Source organism: Patagioenas fasciata, chromosome 4 (genome assembly GCF_037038585.1).
Source record: "Patagioenas fasciata isolate bPatFas1 chromosome 4, bPatFas1.hap1, whole genome shotgun sequence".
NCBI lineage: Eukaryota > Metazoa > Chordata > Aves > Columbiformes > Columbidae > Patagioenas > Patagioenas fasciata.
In genome coordinates this window covers 74,580,838-74,598,135 of record NC_092523.1, presented here as the reverse complement: position 1 = coordinate 74,598,135, position 17,298 = coordinate 74,580,838, and the positions used below count along the sequence as shown (strand labels likewise).

The following is a 17,298-nucleotide window of genomic DNA, read 5'->3' as shown; positions in this document are numbered from 1 at the left end:
CTCAGCCGGGCCCGGCTGCAGCCCCGGCCGCGGGGCGGAGCGCAGCGCTGGCCCCGCCCGGCCCGGCCCGGCCCCGCCGCCTTCCCCCACTCGCTCCGCGCCGCGGGCCTTCGCGATGGCCTTCGCCACCCGCAGCTTCGTGCGCGCCGCCTCCTCCACCGCCACCACGGCGGCCGCCAAGAAGCTGATCGTCAAGCATGTGACGGTGATCGGCGGCGGCCTCATGGGCGCCGGCATCGCCCAGGTGAGCGCGGCGCGGCCCGGCCGAGGGGACGGGGACGGGGAAGGGGAAGCGGAGGCGACGCCGCCATGGCGGCCGTTGGGCGGCCGTTACTCGGGCGGGCCCCTCCGCGTCCCGTCGGGCGGGTGAGGCGGGGGTGGTGCTGGGGCAGCGGCCGCGGTTCGCGCTGAGGCGGCGGGGGAGCCCCCGGTTCCCGCCGGGGGTGTTTGCCCCCAGCCGGGGGTGTTTGCCCCCAGCCGAGCCCGCTCCGGTGCGGCGCTCCAGCGAGAGCGGGCGGGAACCACCAAGGTCAATCTTTTAACTTGTTTAAGGTGGTTCTTAAGACAATATGTGGACTACTTATAAACCAGGCAGCGTGTAATGCTGTTTGGAAAACGCTAGTCCAAGAAAGAAGCTCCTAACTTTGCCAAGGGAGCAGATCAAGTGACATTGTACAAGTTATTGAAGTAGAATACAGTGAACATGTAGCTGTCAGTCATCTGCACATTTATGAAGTGGTTAATATTTAAGTAGGAGTTACTTTCCCAGTGTTTAGTCTCAGGCCTTTGGCTTTCAAGTTCGGCTTTAACCTGTTAGCGTTGAGACAGAGGATTGAACGGCCCTGTCAGTGATTTAAGATTCAGATATTTACTTAATTTACAGAAAAAGTCTGTTGCCCAAGGTAAGGAGGCTGGTTCACAAACTTCGAAAAGGGTAACTGGAGCATGCAGGTATCCCCGGGCGGAAACTGACGGAAAGCTGGGGTTCATAATTAGCAGTTCTCCATTTTAATGAATTTCCTTCTCAGAACTGAAGATTTCTCGCATTCCTGGCAGATCTGTGGCAGGAAGAGTATAGAGGCTATTTTTTTTTTTTTTAATAAGGATTTAGCTAGTTGTTTATTAATCGACCTGGTAGAAACACTCCTCTGTACCTTGATACTTGAGGTTTCCACCGGAGGTACCGTGAAAGAACTTTGAAGGAAATTAATCTCATGTTTGCAAACGATGCACACTATGCAACGGTTGTAATTCTGCAGGGAAAGTGAACTCATCTGCATATTCCATTAGACTGCACATTTTCAGAGAGCAGCTTGTCAAGAGAAACACGTCTGGCATTTGGCAGCAGCGGGTTGCAGTCTCGTGCCGCTGTTAAGGACCAAGGATTGTTTTGCTGACCATCTGCCTCTGCTTTATCAATCCAAAATTATCTCAAAGCAGAGACTATTATTATAGTGTGTGTGGGGGTGTCTCCTGTGCACCCTATTAATAAAGATTTTCCTCTTTAGAACACTTAAGACATTATCCCTTCTCTTTCCTTGCTGTCTCATACTGTTAGGAGCAGCTAACCTCTGGTAAAATGTACAGCTTAAAGCCAAGAACTTATACTTTCTGATTCTGCCATGTGAAAATGACTTCTGTATGAAAACAGCACCAGTTGAGTCCCCAGCACTCTTGTGCTGTTAATTTAATATTCAGAAAGATCATTGATAGAAGAGTCTGTGTGAGCTTGTGTTTGAATTGCAAGGAGATGGTACAACCTCCTACCCTATTGCTCTCCTGTCCATGCAAATATGATAAGAATGAGCAGGAAAAGGGAGATGTTTTTCGTTCTATGATTATTTTGCCAACTGGTCAGTGATAGTGTCACTCTAAATGGATTATCAGTGAGGCATCGCTTATAAAAGTGCTTGCTATTGATTGTTCTCTCAAGAGTGGAGGGTCTTGGTTTGCCGTTGCAAATGATCAACAGCAGATAACATGTTGGGAGCGCAAGCCCAAGCTTGGTTTAAATGTTTCTTGTGCAGTTTATTGTATTAAATGATGGCCATGGTGAAATTAAAATAAATAGATAAAGAAATGTCCAGCTGCAGACTGACACCTTGTTAAAGCTGTGCTGCTGTCAAGCTGTACTAATGTCAGGAAGTCTGGCATTTCTTTATTTGCTGGATTACTGAAGCAACTTGGATGAGAATAGCACCATGTTTTTCTTCAGGAGATATTTCTGTGTTTTTCATATCAGCCAGTAGGTCTTGTGGGCAAAGGAGAATCTTTAGTCTAAATGTGCAAGGTAAATGTAGAGTAAGAGTTTGCAGAAGGTAAGCTCCAAAGTTGTGTGACTTTAAAAGCAGACTGTGGAACTATGATTTAACACCCGTTTTCCACAATTATTATATTACAACTTGTTAGTTCAGGAATTCTGAAAGTTAGGCTGTTGCTAACTAACAAGAGAAACATAAATTAATGAATAGTGAAGTAACAGGTAACAGACAGGTGATTTTTAATAGACTGTTGCAATGTGAGAAAATGACATTATATGTTTGAAATCAACACTGACCAAAAAGCCAGCCCAGTAGTGCTGTCTGTAGCCGAGCCGATGTTTATAGCAAGTACATAATAAGAAGGAGTTTGTGGGCCGTTCAGGTCCATGCAGAGCGTGTGTGTGGTGAACATTTCACTTCTCCCGGCTCCACTGTCACGTTCCTGTTGTTGCAGGGACACTAATGGCCTGACAGCAGAGTTGTGTTACATTATGACCTGGGAACATGGGGCAGCCATCCCTTACGCCACCTGCTCACCCTGCCGCTTTTGGTGTCCGCAGCCCTTTTTCTAGTAAAGTGCATAAGTCTTCATTCAATGTTCTTCTCTTGTTGCCTCATTCATTGCCTAGTGTACTGTCTGCCTCAACACAAATTAATGTGGTTGGTTGTTTTGTGATATTGATATTGGATTTTTTTTCCGCAGGTTGCAGCAGCCAGTGGTCACACTGTGGTGTTAGTAGACCAGTCAGATGAAATCCTTAAGAAGTCTACAAAAGGAATTGAAGAGAGTTTGAAGAGAGTGACAAAGAAGAAGTTTGCGGACAAACCTGAGGTTGATATCTTCTTTATACCTCTAGGAAAACTTAGGAGAATAAAACTCCCGTACCGAAGTTCTGATGTTCTGTACAGCCATGCATAATAGAGCATGTTAATATACTGGCATAGAAAGAAAACTTTTCTAGTGTGCTGAAGAACTTGGAATTTTTGTTTTGGTTCAGGGAGACCAAAAGCTGTCTTACCTTATTTTCTTTCCTTCATAGACTTCAGTCTTGAGATAAAGATGTAAAACAACTTAGTGACCTTTTAAAGCAGATGCTAAATGTGAAATGGTGCCAGATTATTAATCCTAAATTAATACCAAGCTGTCTTTGAGTGCTTGCCTGGGAATGTACCCATTTCGTCCACAAGCCAATAGTAACAAAATTGTCTTAATACCTTTGTAAGGACTCTTGTTTAAGACTTGGGCACAGCATTACTGCAAAGGAAATGAAAGTGCAAGTTTAACTACCCTGAAATAATGTGAATTAGGTTTATAAGATACTTTGCATTTACATTACTGAGTAATACTTACTTACAGCAAGTCACTGTGGAGCAGTTGATGCATCTAAATTTGTATCCTGAGTATCCTAAGGGTTATTTTTTGCAATGCCTGTTTCTCTAAATTCCACAGCAGATTCAGTTCTTCTCTTGATGCATATCAACATATATACTGGTATTGATGATTACCAGCATGAATGATGCAGCAGACAAAGGAAATGAAAAAGGGCTTGTTTGTGTGAGGGAGTACAGAATAAAAAATATAGTAATACCAGGATAACCAGAGCAGTATAATTTCCTATACAAAATTATGGGGAGTCTTTTAATCCAAAAGAAAATTGCCCACATGATGCTTGTACTTTATATTTGACATGATACACTAGCATGTGGGTATGTTTTTACTTGTGCTGTGTCTCCATTTATCCTTGGTTCAAAGTCTTGCAGTTCTGTTTGATTTCTGTCCTCACAAACTATGTCAGTGATTGACAGATTCACTAGTCAGAAAACAGAATGATTTTTCCTCACATTTGCACTAAAATTATAGTGGGTGTAAGCCATTTAATTTCCTGAAGCATTTGTGAACAAGCACATGTCTGAATTCAAAGATCTCCTGTTTGCTTCAAAGCAGATTTGATTGGCTAGGAAATTCTTGGCAATGGAAGTATCATATGTGTATATACTTGGAACTTGCTCACTGATTGGAAATGTGGCAGACCACGTTTTTCAAGGGCTCAAAATAAGGGGATTTTCATATAAAAATAAATTAAATCTTTGTAAATAGGCATTGCAACTTCTTGGAAATGTTTCAGGCTGGTGCTGAGTTCATTGAGAAGACCTTGAAGAACCTCACAACAAGCACAGATGCGGTAGCAGTGGTCCACAGCACGGATCTGGTGATAGAAGCCATTGTGGAGAACCAGGAAATTAAAAATGAGCTCTTCAAGAGGCTGGATAAGTTTGCTCCCGAGTACGTGTATTTTTCCTGGTACCTTTTGCAGCTTAGACTTTTTTATCTCCTGTTTTTGTTCTTACACCATTAGTTCTGCATTGCCTTAGCTGCTTTTTTAAAAAACAGGAGTTTTTCTCCCTTAAACTAACTGCAGACTGTCATGTGGTATGGAATTGTTGTTGTGCCAGGTGCATACGCTACAAACACTTCCAGGTGTATCCAACCAGGTTTCCTTACTCCCTGCACTGCTTCATTTGATGTACTTCTGGGTATGTGTAGTCATAAGGTTTGTCAATCTACTCAACAGGTTCACATGCACACCAGTAGAATAAGCTTGTCCTGTTATGCATGGGCTTTGGTTAACATAGGTGTTCCCATATATAAATAGAGAATTGGGATGATAAAATATTTGTTCTCAGCACATGAACAAGTTCTAAGAAGTCTCAATCTCTTAGCTGCAAGTTACAACACAATAGTGGGTTAAGTGAACTAAGTTTACTTTGTATTACAAGAATTTGGAAATAGCTCATTTCTCCTCATTGTGTGTGAGGTAAAAGTGTAAATAATTTCATAGCATGCACTCAGTTGCTTACAGTCCCTGGAACTTTCTTTGAACTGCATTTTGTAACTGTTAGAAGTTACTGTTGGATCATTTCCAAACCCAAAAATGCTGTTGAGTGTGCAGCCCGAGAAGCTTGGTCCTTGTCATGGATGACTCAGAATCACAAGACCATGACTGTTTGCAGGTTGAGATTTTAACTAGTACAGCTAAATCTGGGGGTATTGGCTAAGAGGTGTTCTAGGCTAACTAAAGAGCTAGGCAAGCTGGGGCTTGAGTATAATGTCAAGGGAGAAGAGATGTTATTATTAGTTGGCTTCAGCCTGGCGAGATTTTCAGGCTGTCTTGTATGGTCTGTAATCAAAATTACCTGGTACTTCTAAAACCAATAAATGATCACAAACAGCAGTGCACTGGGCGCAGGGTAACTTGTTATTACCCTTAGTCTGACAGACAAAAGTAAGTAGGTGCCTTTGACAATTATCAGGATACCTTGTCAGGATTAGATTTTGTGAAAACAGGCCATTGGTTGCCCGAGTCTTTGTTCATAGTCAGCAGAGAAAGCTAATGAGCAAATCAGAGTGTATTAAGTGGCAAACTGTCTAGAACCACTCAGCAAGGAAAAGTGGGCACAGTGACTTGAAGCCTCATTTAATAATATATGGTTTTGGAACACCTGAGGCTATTTTTTTGTAAGACTTGCTGTTTATAAGCATAGTTGCCTTAAAACATAAAATTCTGCATTTCAGAGTGTTAAAAAATATTGGTAATTGTTCAGATATGGTCATTTCTGTAGCAAAAGGTGTGATTTTGCAGCATTGGGAAAAATGACATAATTTTTAAGAAAAATTATGATAAACATACAGATATCTTATATGTAGGGTAAAGAGAAGTGAATGGTGAAGAATATGGGTTGCCATGTAGGAAGCCTAGGTGAAAAGAAAAAAGCTAGTAAAATAGTGAAACTTAGTAGCCAAGTGTTTAAAATATTAGCTATTAGATACAAGTGGTAATTTGTAATTCGGTGAGGAATATAGAGTTGCAGATCGTGTGAGCAGCATGGGGAAAGGCACAAATGTCTGTGAGTGTTTTGCTGTGTTAGGAGGAAGCAGGAGGCTTTATTCACCCCCAAGATTGATTAATTCAGATCTCAAGATTTACTGCGGGGGTGGCTGATAGCTGATCGAAACGAGAGAGGCTGTGTATGACAGTCACTCAGACAAGGTGAACAATTACGCCTTTGGAAGTTAAGCTGAGTGAAACCTGGCGTTTTTCTTCTTTGTACTGTATCCTGTGTCTCGTGTTTCCTCAGCTGCAACAGCCACATGTTTGTCTCCCGTATCTGCACTGTGATGACCTCTCCAATGATGATAAATCAGGTGACAGCACAGAAACAGAGCATTGCATTAAAAAAAACCCCAAAACACAATTAACTTACTTCCACTTCCTTTTTCTCTATAAAAGAACTACGGTTCCTCTCAAAGCAGATCTATAAATTGAGGGGGGTGGGAAAGCTATGCCTTATTGAGAGAAGTTTTTTTTATGGGTGGGAAATGAAGGATAATCTGCAGGAGTGTTTCTGAGAATTCTGTGCATGGTTAGATGATGGGGGTCTATTTATGTTTAGTGCGCCAGTCTCCTACTGTCAGAAGAATAGCTGTCATTTATGCATTCCCTGTATTTCTTTTTTTCCAGGCATACGATATTTGCAAGCAACACTTCGTCCTTGCAAATCACGCAGCTGGCCAACTCCACCACCAGGCAGGACCGATTCGGTGGGCTCCATTTCTTTAATCCTGTGCCTATGATGAAGCTTGTGGAGGTCAGTGTCTCATAACATCATCGGTGCGACTGTCATCACTAAGAATTCAGGCAGATTAAAGAGTTTGAAGCTCTTCTGGTATGGAATAAGCTGCCTGTAGTGACCAAAGGGTCTCTGTTGATGGGTGGGTTGACCAGAGGTAAATCCTCCAAGTTCTCTGAACTGCCAACATCGGTGCCATTTATAGCGATGGTTTTAGGCAAGCTGGTTAATAAGAACTACTGACAGCTTGAACAAAGTCGTGCGATGACTGACAGAGGAATTGGATTGTTATAGGTTTAGAAATCAATAGAAAATGATGTGCAGGTGAAATCTTACTGCCTTGTGACTTTTGAAACCAAGTCAGTCATGTTTGTTTCAGTGTTCCTAATGAGTTGTCTGGGAATATTTCAATATCTCCCAATCTTTAAGGAAGGATAAAAAGAAGTTTTTACATAACTCTTCAGATGTCTCTTTTTAAACATACTCTCTTTGACTACATCATACAGTTTCTAATAATACTGCTGTTTTGTGAATTTATGGAATAGTGTTCTGGATTACAGTTTAATCATTGCTGTACTGGGAAATGAGAGAGATTCTGCTTGTAAATTTGCTTATGCTCTCCCCACCTTCCCTCTCTTTAGGTCATCAAGACTCCAATGACCAGCCAAAAGACTTTTGAATCACTTATGGATTTCAGTAAAGCAGTAGGAAAGAGTCCTGTCAGTTGTAAAGTGAGTACACTTTGGTTGTATAGGGTTCAGAAGGTCTGTTCTTGAAAACTGTTAATTTTTAAGGTGGTAGGTTTAAGTCGATGTAAGAGCACTTCAAGAATAGCCAGGCTGCTTTTTGTCCAGTTTCTTCTCACTATTAAAATCATTTTGACAGAGAAACACCCACATTTACCACAAATTCCTCAAAATAGAGTGACTCTAGACGTCCTGCAGAAGCTGGCACTGGAATGCTTAAGCAAGAGCTCATCTTTAGCCATGCTAGAGACAACACTACTACCTATTGAACCGTGAGGCAGCTGGATTGATCCTCCAGGGTGTGTGCTCAGTGCAAGTTTTGCTTAAGACAGCAGTAACTACACCAATATCAATCTTTATTGCTTCACAGCTTTGTTTTTTGTTTGGTTTGGTTTGGTTTTCCTCTCGAGGAACACCCGACTTCTAAGCACACTTTTCCCAAACCGTCAAGTTGTGGTCTGGGTAGCTTTATGCAAACTGTTGCCTTGAGTTTCACAGCCCCCAGGAGATACTTGGTCATAAAAAGAAGGGCCTGCAATCCAGTAGTTACCAGTAATTCAGCATCTGGATGCTGGACTCTAATTCTGGCTGTACTGCTAAATTGCTCTGTGGCCTTAGTTGACTTCTGTTTCTGTCACAGTTTTGTAGTATGTAAGATGCAGAATATATGGTGAATTATTGTTGTAATTTAGCTTGGGTAGAGGGTAATACACTCTCCTTATTTGAACCTTCCCAGAAGGAAAGTTGCTTTTAATTCTCTGGATTAAATATTGAGATAAAATGGCATGAACATTAAACATCTGAGACAGTAGTAGTATACAAAATAATACTATATTTGCAAGGGTCTTTCTCTTTTCTTTGTATTCTTTAATTTAGATTAAAACTTGTGGGAAGGAAGTTCTGTATCAGTTTATCTTCTTCTGACAGTGTGTATCTTATCTTTTAAGTGATCCTAACTTTCAATAGCATGGTTTACCAGTGAGCAGTGGGGGAGAAGAGCACTGTTTAGTGTTTCTAGTAGTGACTGTTAGGGAAGAGCTGCTCTTCTTGTATCCTTCAGGAAATTGTATCAGCAAAATTTCGCTAAAGAAAAGAGGTTTGCCAGCTGGCCACTTTAAATTGTTTTGAGATTACTTAAGTTCGGGCTTGTAGTAGTCTTATTGTTCTAAGTCATGATGAATGTTTGTGCCATTCCTTGTTTGGGAAATCAGTCGTTTTTGTTTTAATACTGAGCAGATAGATGAAAAATACAGTTTAGAGAGTACCAGAAGTTGATGATTTGATAAGTGTATTCATCCACTTTATTTATTTGTTTATTCATCCACATGTTTATTTAGAATCCATTTTCTTTCTTTTCATAGGATACTCCAGGGTTTATTGTAAACCGTCTCTTGGTGCCATATATGCTGGAAGCTGTTCGACTTTTTGAGAGAGGTACTAGTTGGGATATTGACTTCAGGGGATGTTGGTGTATAATGCTGCTAGATGTTATATCCCCTCAGAAAAGTCTTGTGATTCCCTCAGAACTTTCAGACCTTAAAGGCTGGAAGTGAATAGTGAACATGAAATATGAGCCAATATGGGCAGCTGGGAAGACTTTGTCTTCACTTTGAGATGTCAGTGTGTGCAGAATTGGAAGCTACTAGTTACATGTGGGGGAAATTTCTGGTGTTTCTGGTTTGGAGATGACAAGATGAGCGTAGTGCCGTTGTAAAAATATCCTCTACCAACTAATCAGGAACCTCACTCTCTCCATCCTGAGAGACGTTAATGAATGTGGTTGAAAATCCCATAATGAAACCATTATCAGAGTTCTCCTGAATTCACTTACGATGGGCTTGTGAAATAAACCACCACTTTTCATGTGAGGTAGGTAGTATAATACTCAGTACCACACTACAGTACCAGCATACAAGTGATTTGGACTCCACTATTTCCCCATAAAACCTCCTGTTTCTCTTCTCTGTCTTTTTTTTTTTAGACATAGGTTCTTTAGGAACTCCCATCTCACTGCTGGTCTCTTTTACATTAATGCTGAGTGAGGGTGGGTAGAAATAATCATGAATCACCAAAGAATCACTAAATTTTTCAAAGCATTGATAATTGTTTTGAAAGGGAAACAGCCAGTAATGTAGTTGATAAAGAGGAAATTATGGAGTATAATTGCTTTTGTTTCAACTGCTCTGCTCATAGCTCCATGCCACTAAGATTTATTTGAAACATTTTGGTTTTGAAATCTGTTTTTGTACAGATCCATTATCAGGATCCCCCCCAATATACTTAAAATATTAAAAATCTCTTTTATAGCACATGGAAGAGATGGTTTGATCTCCATAAAAAATACATAAGCCAACACTACTTGTTTATACATCAACAGATGTACCTAATTACATCTCCAAGGGAGAAAAGAGCAAATTCAGTGACTTGAAAGGCAAAGGCATGGATGCAAGGGGGCACTATTCTCTTAGAAAAATCACAATTTTAAATAAAGTGTATGGGTGCCCTGTTGTGTGTGAATGAGGCGCTTTTGTTGGCACGTATCATCATGCATATTTCAGGAGAGAACAGAACTTTTAATTAGATATAAAAGAAGACAGTCACTGAGATTGTGTGTTAAAATCGACTGCTTTCTACCTAAGCAAAACAATATTTTGATTTCATCTTTATTCTGTTTGTATTTTGTTCAACAGTAGGATATTTCCAAACTCGTTAATCTATTAATTTTTAACTCTAATGGAATCTATTTGAAAAGCTGGCTAATGTTTTGAAAAGCCTGATGGCTGTCCTCTAATTCATATTTTCCAGTGAATCAGGTTAAATTTTAATCATATTCTTTGTGTTAATTCTCAGAGTAGACACTTGAGCCAGATGTCGTCCACATTAGTATGAAATCAGGTCTCTTTTCTGGCAACCCCAAGCACTGAAATGCCCTTTTATTGGCCAGTCCTTGAGTCTGTAGTCATACAACATCTCCTTGGATTAAATGTGTGCTTTTGCATTGGTAAAGTACCTTTGGCATATTACCAGTGATTTAATGGGCCAAACTATGAATATTAATGTATGGTCATCTGTACTGCAATATTTGTAGTGGAAAGCTAAAAAAGCAGACGGTCAACTTTCTGAGTAAGTCTGCTTTAAACTAGGAGACTTGCATGAACTAGGAGTACAACCCTTGTGTGTCCTTTTACTATATTTAATTGTATTTTAACACTGTGTACAGTCAGGTGGCCAAGTTTCAAGTTTGACAAACAAAGTGGCGCAAATCCGTTGATGAAAAAGCATGTACATCTGCATCAACTTCAAATGAGTTCAGGATTTACGTGCGTTTGAATTCGGGGAACTGAAATCACGTTAGAATTAGGTTAGGCTAATTTTCCCAGTTTCTCAGAAATAAAACGTGATTTAAAAAAACAAATTGTCCGTTTTAAAGAGTAAAAGGAGATGTATTAAAATTATTACATGATACAGAACTTTCACTGAAGTGTTGCATTTACAAGAGATTTTGAAAGTTTATTTTTAAGATTCTCTGATCTGAGGTGTATAAATTGCACGGGCTATGTCTGCCAGGCTTTGGGACACTCTGAATGTCTGTACGTATTGAGCTTGGACTGGGGCTTGTTTAACTTCATCCTGCACAATCTCTTCAGGTCACTCCTACCTGCCCTCTGGTCTTTCTGATAGGTTGAGCACAGTGGCTCCATCAATAGCATAGTGATCTCTATTGAAATGCAAGAAGAAGCTGGAAAAATGGAAAGCAGGTTGTAGGGTGCTTTTTTTTTTTGGTGTGTGTGTGAGAGATTCAGCTTTATACTCCAGCAAGTGTATGCTGACTCCAGTTTTTGTGGTTCAGAAACGTGTAGAGATTTCTGTGAAGAGCTGCACCAGGGTGAAATAACACCTTGTTAATTATTTATAAGTGGTGCCGAGTAGATGCAGAATCTTCTCTGTTCATCAAACTGTCAATCTTTTCTCTAGGAGATGCATCAAAGGAAGATATCGATGTTGCTATGAAGCTTGGGGCTGGCTATCCCATGGGTCCGTTTGAACTGCTGGACTACGTTGGGTTGGATACCAGCAAATACATTATAGATGGTACTGCACGCTTATTTTCTTCTATTTTTCCCCTTTTTAACTAAATTGTAGATGAATGTTCTGATGAAAATCTGCTTCTTAATTAGTTAAACTAAATGTTTGTGGCATAGCTTTTTAACTCTTGAGGAGAAAGGCAAGAGAATTAAGCTCAGACTACTGCATGAGCACAGCATTTGTACTGTGTGCCCGTGGCCTCTCTGCATGGGGACAGAACAGCGTGGATTCACTGACTTCATCAGGTTCCAGTGGAAAATGATAATAGCATTAGTGGAACCTTATATAGCTAAAAAGAATGAGTGGGCAGAGAGACAGGTATTGGAGGTAAGAAATTCTGACTTAAAGAAACCCCAAATGTTGAGACTACCTTTTCTTTTTCTGCAAGCCATGTTTTCATTCTCAAATAATAGGAAACCAAATAAATTCCTTAAAAGATGCAAGTATACCATCTCCCTTTCATTTCAGATGATAAGTGGATGAATGTCTCTACAATAACAAAAAAAAGACGTAATTGGTGATGGCCTGTTGATGGTTGTATTATTTTGAATGAGCAGCCTAAATATTCTCTGAGGCAGAATGACACTTTCAAAATGGCATCTTCAATGAATCCTCTTTTGCTTTTAGCCGGTACTGTGGAGTAGTGTTATATTGTTCTGACTGACCATGTCTTTCACAGGTAGAAATTCAGCTTGAAATTCCTTCCCACTTGAATTTCTTTTCAGCATAGCCTTTGTTTTATTTCCTCGTACTTAACTATATTTTAAAAGTTCTCCTTTAAAGTATTAAAAATGGAGATGATAAGGTGCTCAGAGTAGGCTGCACCTAAAGACTAATTGCTAGATTTGCTTATAATCAATACTGAGCTGTGCTTTATGAAGCTGTATTGAAGGGTTGCGGAGAGTCTAGAATAAGTTCCAAACCTCCTTCATTTTTGGAACACTTAGTATTTTTTGAAGGAAATGCAGACCTCTGTTATCTTTGCATAGAAACAGAACTCTTGCTGATCCATCCACTTCTTTTCTTTCACCAGGATGGCATCAATTAGAGCCCAACAATCCTCTTTTTGCGCCCAGTCCGCTCCTGACTAAACTGGTAGAAGAGAAGAAGCTGGGTAAGAAGACTGGAGAAGGATTTTACAAATACAAATGAACTCCAGACCTCGAGAGGTGTTAAACTCTCTGTGTATGCTATTCAGCATTGCCATATTACAGGTGAATTCTGTTTCAGCCTTCCCAAGGATGGCACAAGCTGCATTTAGAACATAACCCACCTCTGAACTGAGTGATCGCACTAGTTAACTCTTTCTCTGCTGAACGCTTGATTTGGTAGATAATTTTTTGTAAGTAATTCTGAAAAACTTTATATGTACAGTGCCTTCATCCAGATATTGATTTTTTCAGGTGCAGAACAGAATGACAAGTGAAATTATGTATTTGGAACATTACTATATTAACGGGAAGAATCCTAAAAATAGCCGCACTTTCTGAAAAATAAAAGTTTCAACAATTCTGTATTGAGTATCGTGGCTTGAAGTTGATGTACTTGGTTGTAGTCCACTGGGTGGCAGTGTCTTCTCATGCTGGAAAACGTAGCAACCGAAAAGCAGTGTTGTTTTGTTAGGGATTTACTTGAACGCAGTGCTGATCTGTAGGTGTAAATTACAGTGCCTTGAACAATCATTATTTGAATGCCATGTTGTTTAAAAGTAAAAATCTGGCAATGGCAGGCTGTCACCTGGACAGAAGGTTCCCAATACAGCATTTAAAAGCAGAAATCATTATTTGTGCTGGGATTTTCCGGCATTTTCAATTACAGGTTGAGGGGCTCCTTTTGCTAGGTGGTGTAGAAACGTAACCAAGAGGTGGTTTGTATTCTGAAGGGCCTAAAACATAGATTTGAATTTTTTTAACTAATCCAGGACACTAGTGAAAGCTTTGAGATGCTTTCTAGAGTCCTGTAAATTTGCTCTGTTTACTGGCTCTTCATTTTAAGTGTCGTTTTTATACACTACACTACTACTGTAGTAGTGCTGTAGTACTTCAGGGGACTGAAATTGTAATCTGCACTGTGGAAACAGGTTGGTGTGTCTTCTGGTTTGCAACTTTATTTCTTTGGGACTTAGCAGAGTCCGGATTTGTTCATGACGGGAGTGCTGCAGATCCTGCCTTTTCTCCAAATACTGCAGAGCAAGTGGGTGTGAGGGTCGGAGTTCAGTTCAACTGAGTAGTTGCCTTCTTTCACTTTGTTTATTTTGGATCTGCAAACTGAGTGCTTATATATATATATATTTTAATTAAAGGAATTATGAATAATTATTTAGCTCTTAAGTTGCCTTTTCCTCCCTCTACGAACATCTAATGCAGATTGCATATAAAGAAACTGAGGCTGGCAGATGTTAATTCCTTTGCACACAATCGCACAAGAAGTCTCTGAGTAGAGAATAAAAATTGTCGGTTTGTTGGATCCTGGTTCCAAATTACAGATGTGATTTTGGATCACTTGTCTTGAAAGAAGAGGGCTAAAGGAAAGAAATGGTACTGTAGAAAGTCTCTTTCTTTTACTAAGATATTGTTATATGGAATTGGTTTTCCTAAAATACAGTCCACTTCTGGCATCTGAAGATCTGTTTCACGTGAAGGTTCTTAGTGCCTGTAATTCAGTTCAGTGACTTTTAAGTTCTGCAGGGTGAAGTTTATTTCAGAACTCCTGTTTTCAGTAGTAATTAAAAATGGGAACATGTGTATTACTCATGTCTCTTAAAAAATGCTATTCATTTTTTTACAAAAACATTTGGGCAGGATTAACTTGAGACTTCTCCCATTACTTGGAAGATTATCTTTAATTTAGAAATGCTTATGTTTATAACAAGGCATAGGCTATTTAATAATAAATGCAAAATATTTTTCGCTATTTAATGCGATATTTTAGAAAAACAAACTTTCTCTACAACAGTGTTTTTCTTTCAGGAGCTCTAACAGGTATGGTATGTATATATGTAATACATACAAGAAACCTGAAAGAAGCATTTGTAAATTTGGCTTGCTGTTTCAGAAGAGACTTCTTTTTCTAAGTAGCGAATCGGCCATGTAGAAGTACTTTACTGATGGGTGGGGATGATTTACTTTATCAGCATGTGGAGTACTGTGCCAGGATGTGCAAAGATGAGGTAAAGGGCCAAAGCTTCAGATACTCTGCCTTAAAGTCTAGATCAAAATGCATAGTAGCAATTGAATGACTGGTGCCACTGGATCAAGGTAAGTCTTTTCTTTAGCCCCTCAGTGAGGTGGCATGGACAATGTAGAAGTCCCTTTTGCGGTTCAAGATCATGATAAAATTAATCAGAAGCAGGATATTAAATAGTTGCTCCTGAGTTGTACAAGAATTTCTGCAGCTTTGACAGTTTAAAGATGTCTAGGAGGCTTAACAGATGAGGAATAAAGGAATTGTCTGTCTCCATCTTCCCTCAATAAAGATTATTTCCCAGCCCCTGCTGTGCCTGTGGCTTGGTGTGGGGGTACATGAGCCACCTTCCACTTCATGTCGTGTTGACGAGTGAAGGGGAATCTCCTGCTGCTCAGTACCTCACACTAGGACCTGCTCTCACCAGTCAGCTCCTCCTGATTTTTTATTAATAAGAAAAAAGAGATTGTGGGAAAAAATGGGGACTAGGAGAGAAAGGAGGGAAGGGTGTTTGGTTTCACTCACTGCCTACTTGTAGAGCCTTAAGTCTTCGTTATCATTTCTGTCAGCAGGCCTCACAGATTTAGAGCATTTGCCCCGCTTTGGTCACAGCTTAGAGATGTCCGCTTGGCACAGCCTGGGGACAGCTTGACAGCCAACAGCTGAGAGGAGTCGGACGGGAGCCCAGCTCCTGCAGCTGGTCAGATGGCTCCAGGTTCAGCATCTGGGTCGTTTTGGCTGCCAAACCTGCTCCATCTATGGTCATCCTGGCTGCCGACACGCCTGGGGAGAAGACGGGAACACAGCAAACTTGACAGAGGGAGTTGAAAGCAGAATCTTAATGGGACTGAAGGAGGATGCTCTGCATGAGTGGCTTATGGAGTGTAAAGTGCAAGACGTGGCAATGAAGGTTGATCCAAAGTGGAATTAACAGTCTAGAAGTTAAAATTTGGCTTTACTCTTGCAAATGAAATATTTTCCATTAATGGAAATGAGCACAATGATGCCTGTATGTGGGTCAGTAGTAACAGCTGCCTGTTTGTTGAGTGCAGATGTCCTGAAGTTCTAAATCTACATCTGTGTTTGCAGAAGTCATTGAGCTTTTCCATTATATTACTGTAGGAGAATAATTTCCTTAGAAGATATCAATGTCAATTTGCGGTACGGATTTGAATCTGGAGTGGAAAGTAGAGTTTGTTACTTTCTTCTTTCCTCCTCCTTTCATTGTGAGGACTTGCAAGAACATCACCTTGGTAGGAATTTAATTGGGAAAACAGCATTGCCAGAGAATTAAATGTATGTTAATTGCCTGTTGAAGAAGTTTAGCCCTGGAAATGAGTAGCTGCCTTGAAGTGAATAGCCCAGCTCTGTCCAGATGGGAGTTTTGTGAACCTATGCCTTATTTTATGCAGTAGGAAGAAGGGTTGACCGAGCAACTGTGTAAAACAACTTGAAAAAAATATCTTTTCTCTTAGACAAGTTGTATTTTTCCCTGAAACCATCTGACCCAAGGGTTTTGAAGTGACAACACAAACATCCTCCATATCCCAGTTGTTGTGAACAGCAGCCTCTTGACAAGACAGGAGTCAACTCCAGCATCTATTGTGGGTTCTTCAGAACCATGGGATCCAGTGCTGCCAGCCCAGTGTTCCAGCAGTGAAACAGGCCTCCAAAAAGCGTGACAGTGGCTTCAAAATGAGATTCAGAGTTCTGTTTTGGTTTTGTTTTCTTAATGCCATATGTTTGGTGCTTCTTCTCCTGATGTTTGTTATGTGGATAAGGCGCTTATCACACTTTCAGATACCTGTGAAACTTTTGAGGTTTGCCAGTCAATCCCTTTTGTAGATCCACTCATTATAAACCAGCGAATGTTTATCAGGTTAGGGAAGAAAATAAACCTGCTGTGTGAAGCGAAGTGCAGCAAGATGTGATCGCCTGGTTAAATCTGTACTTGTTACTAGAATGGCATCTGAAAAAGAGGTGTTTCCAGTTTGCCTGCCCAAACAGTTGTCTTGGTGTGAAAAGGTCTTGTGTGTTCCTGACTTTGTGCCAGGCCTTGGCTGGTAAAGTCCGCAAATGAGTGAGATGTAACGTATCCCTGTGGTCAGAAAGGAAGGGTGCCAGAGGATGTAGGGACCAGCAAACCATCCGCAGTGTAGTAGCATTAAGGTGATGGAATTACACTGTTCCATGGTGGAAAAAAGAGTATGATCAACCATCAGAAAGTAAGTGCTGGTTTTGCGGTTGCTTTGGGAAAGCACTTCTGACTTCTTTTATTTCATGAAAAATTCTTCTTGTAGAGAGACTGGAGAAGTTTTGTGGAACTACAGGTGGTGAACTCTGTGTGAGCATCCACTGTGTAGCATCAGGAGGTACAAAATGTTTTCCATGTC

At 40.5% G+C, this 17,298-nt stretch overlaps 1 protein-coding gene across 1 annotated transcript; it reads left to right on the top strand.

The window, feature by feature from the left end:
- The first annotated feature begins 73 nt into the window (after positions 1 to 73).
- On the top strand, positions 74 to 13,238 carry HADH (hydroxyacyl-CoA dehydrogenase). Its single transcript, XM_065837512.2, has 8 exons — positions 74 to 244; positions 2,965 to 3,093; positions 4,388 to 4,545; positions 6,782 to 6,908; positions 7,532 to 7,621; positions 8,998 to 9,070; positions 11,612 to 11,728; positions 12,756 to 13,238. Exons 1-8 carry the CDS (start codon positions 116 to 118, stop codon positions 12,872 to 12,874), a joined length of 942 nt encoding a protein of 313 aa, XP_065693584.1. The 5' UTR covers positions 74 to 115; the 3' UTR covers positions 12,875 to 13,238.
- The last annotated feature ends 4,060 nt before the right edge of the window (positions 13,239 to 17,298 follow it).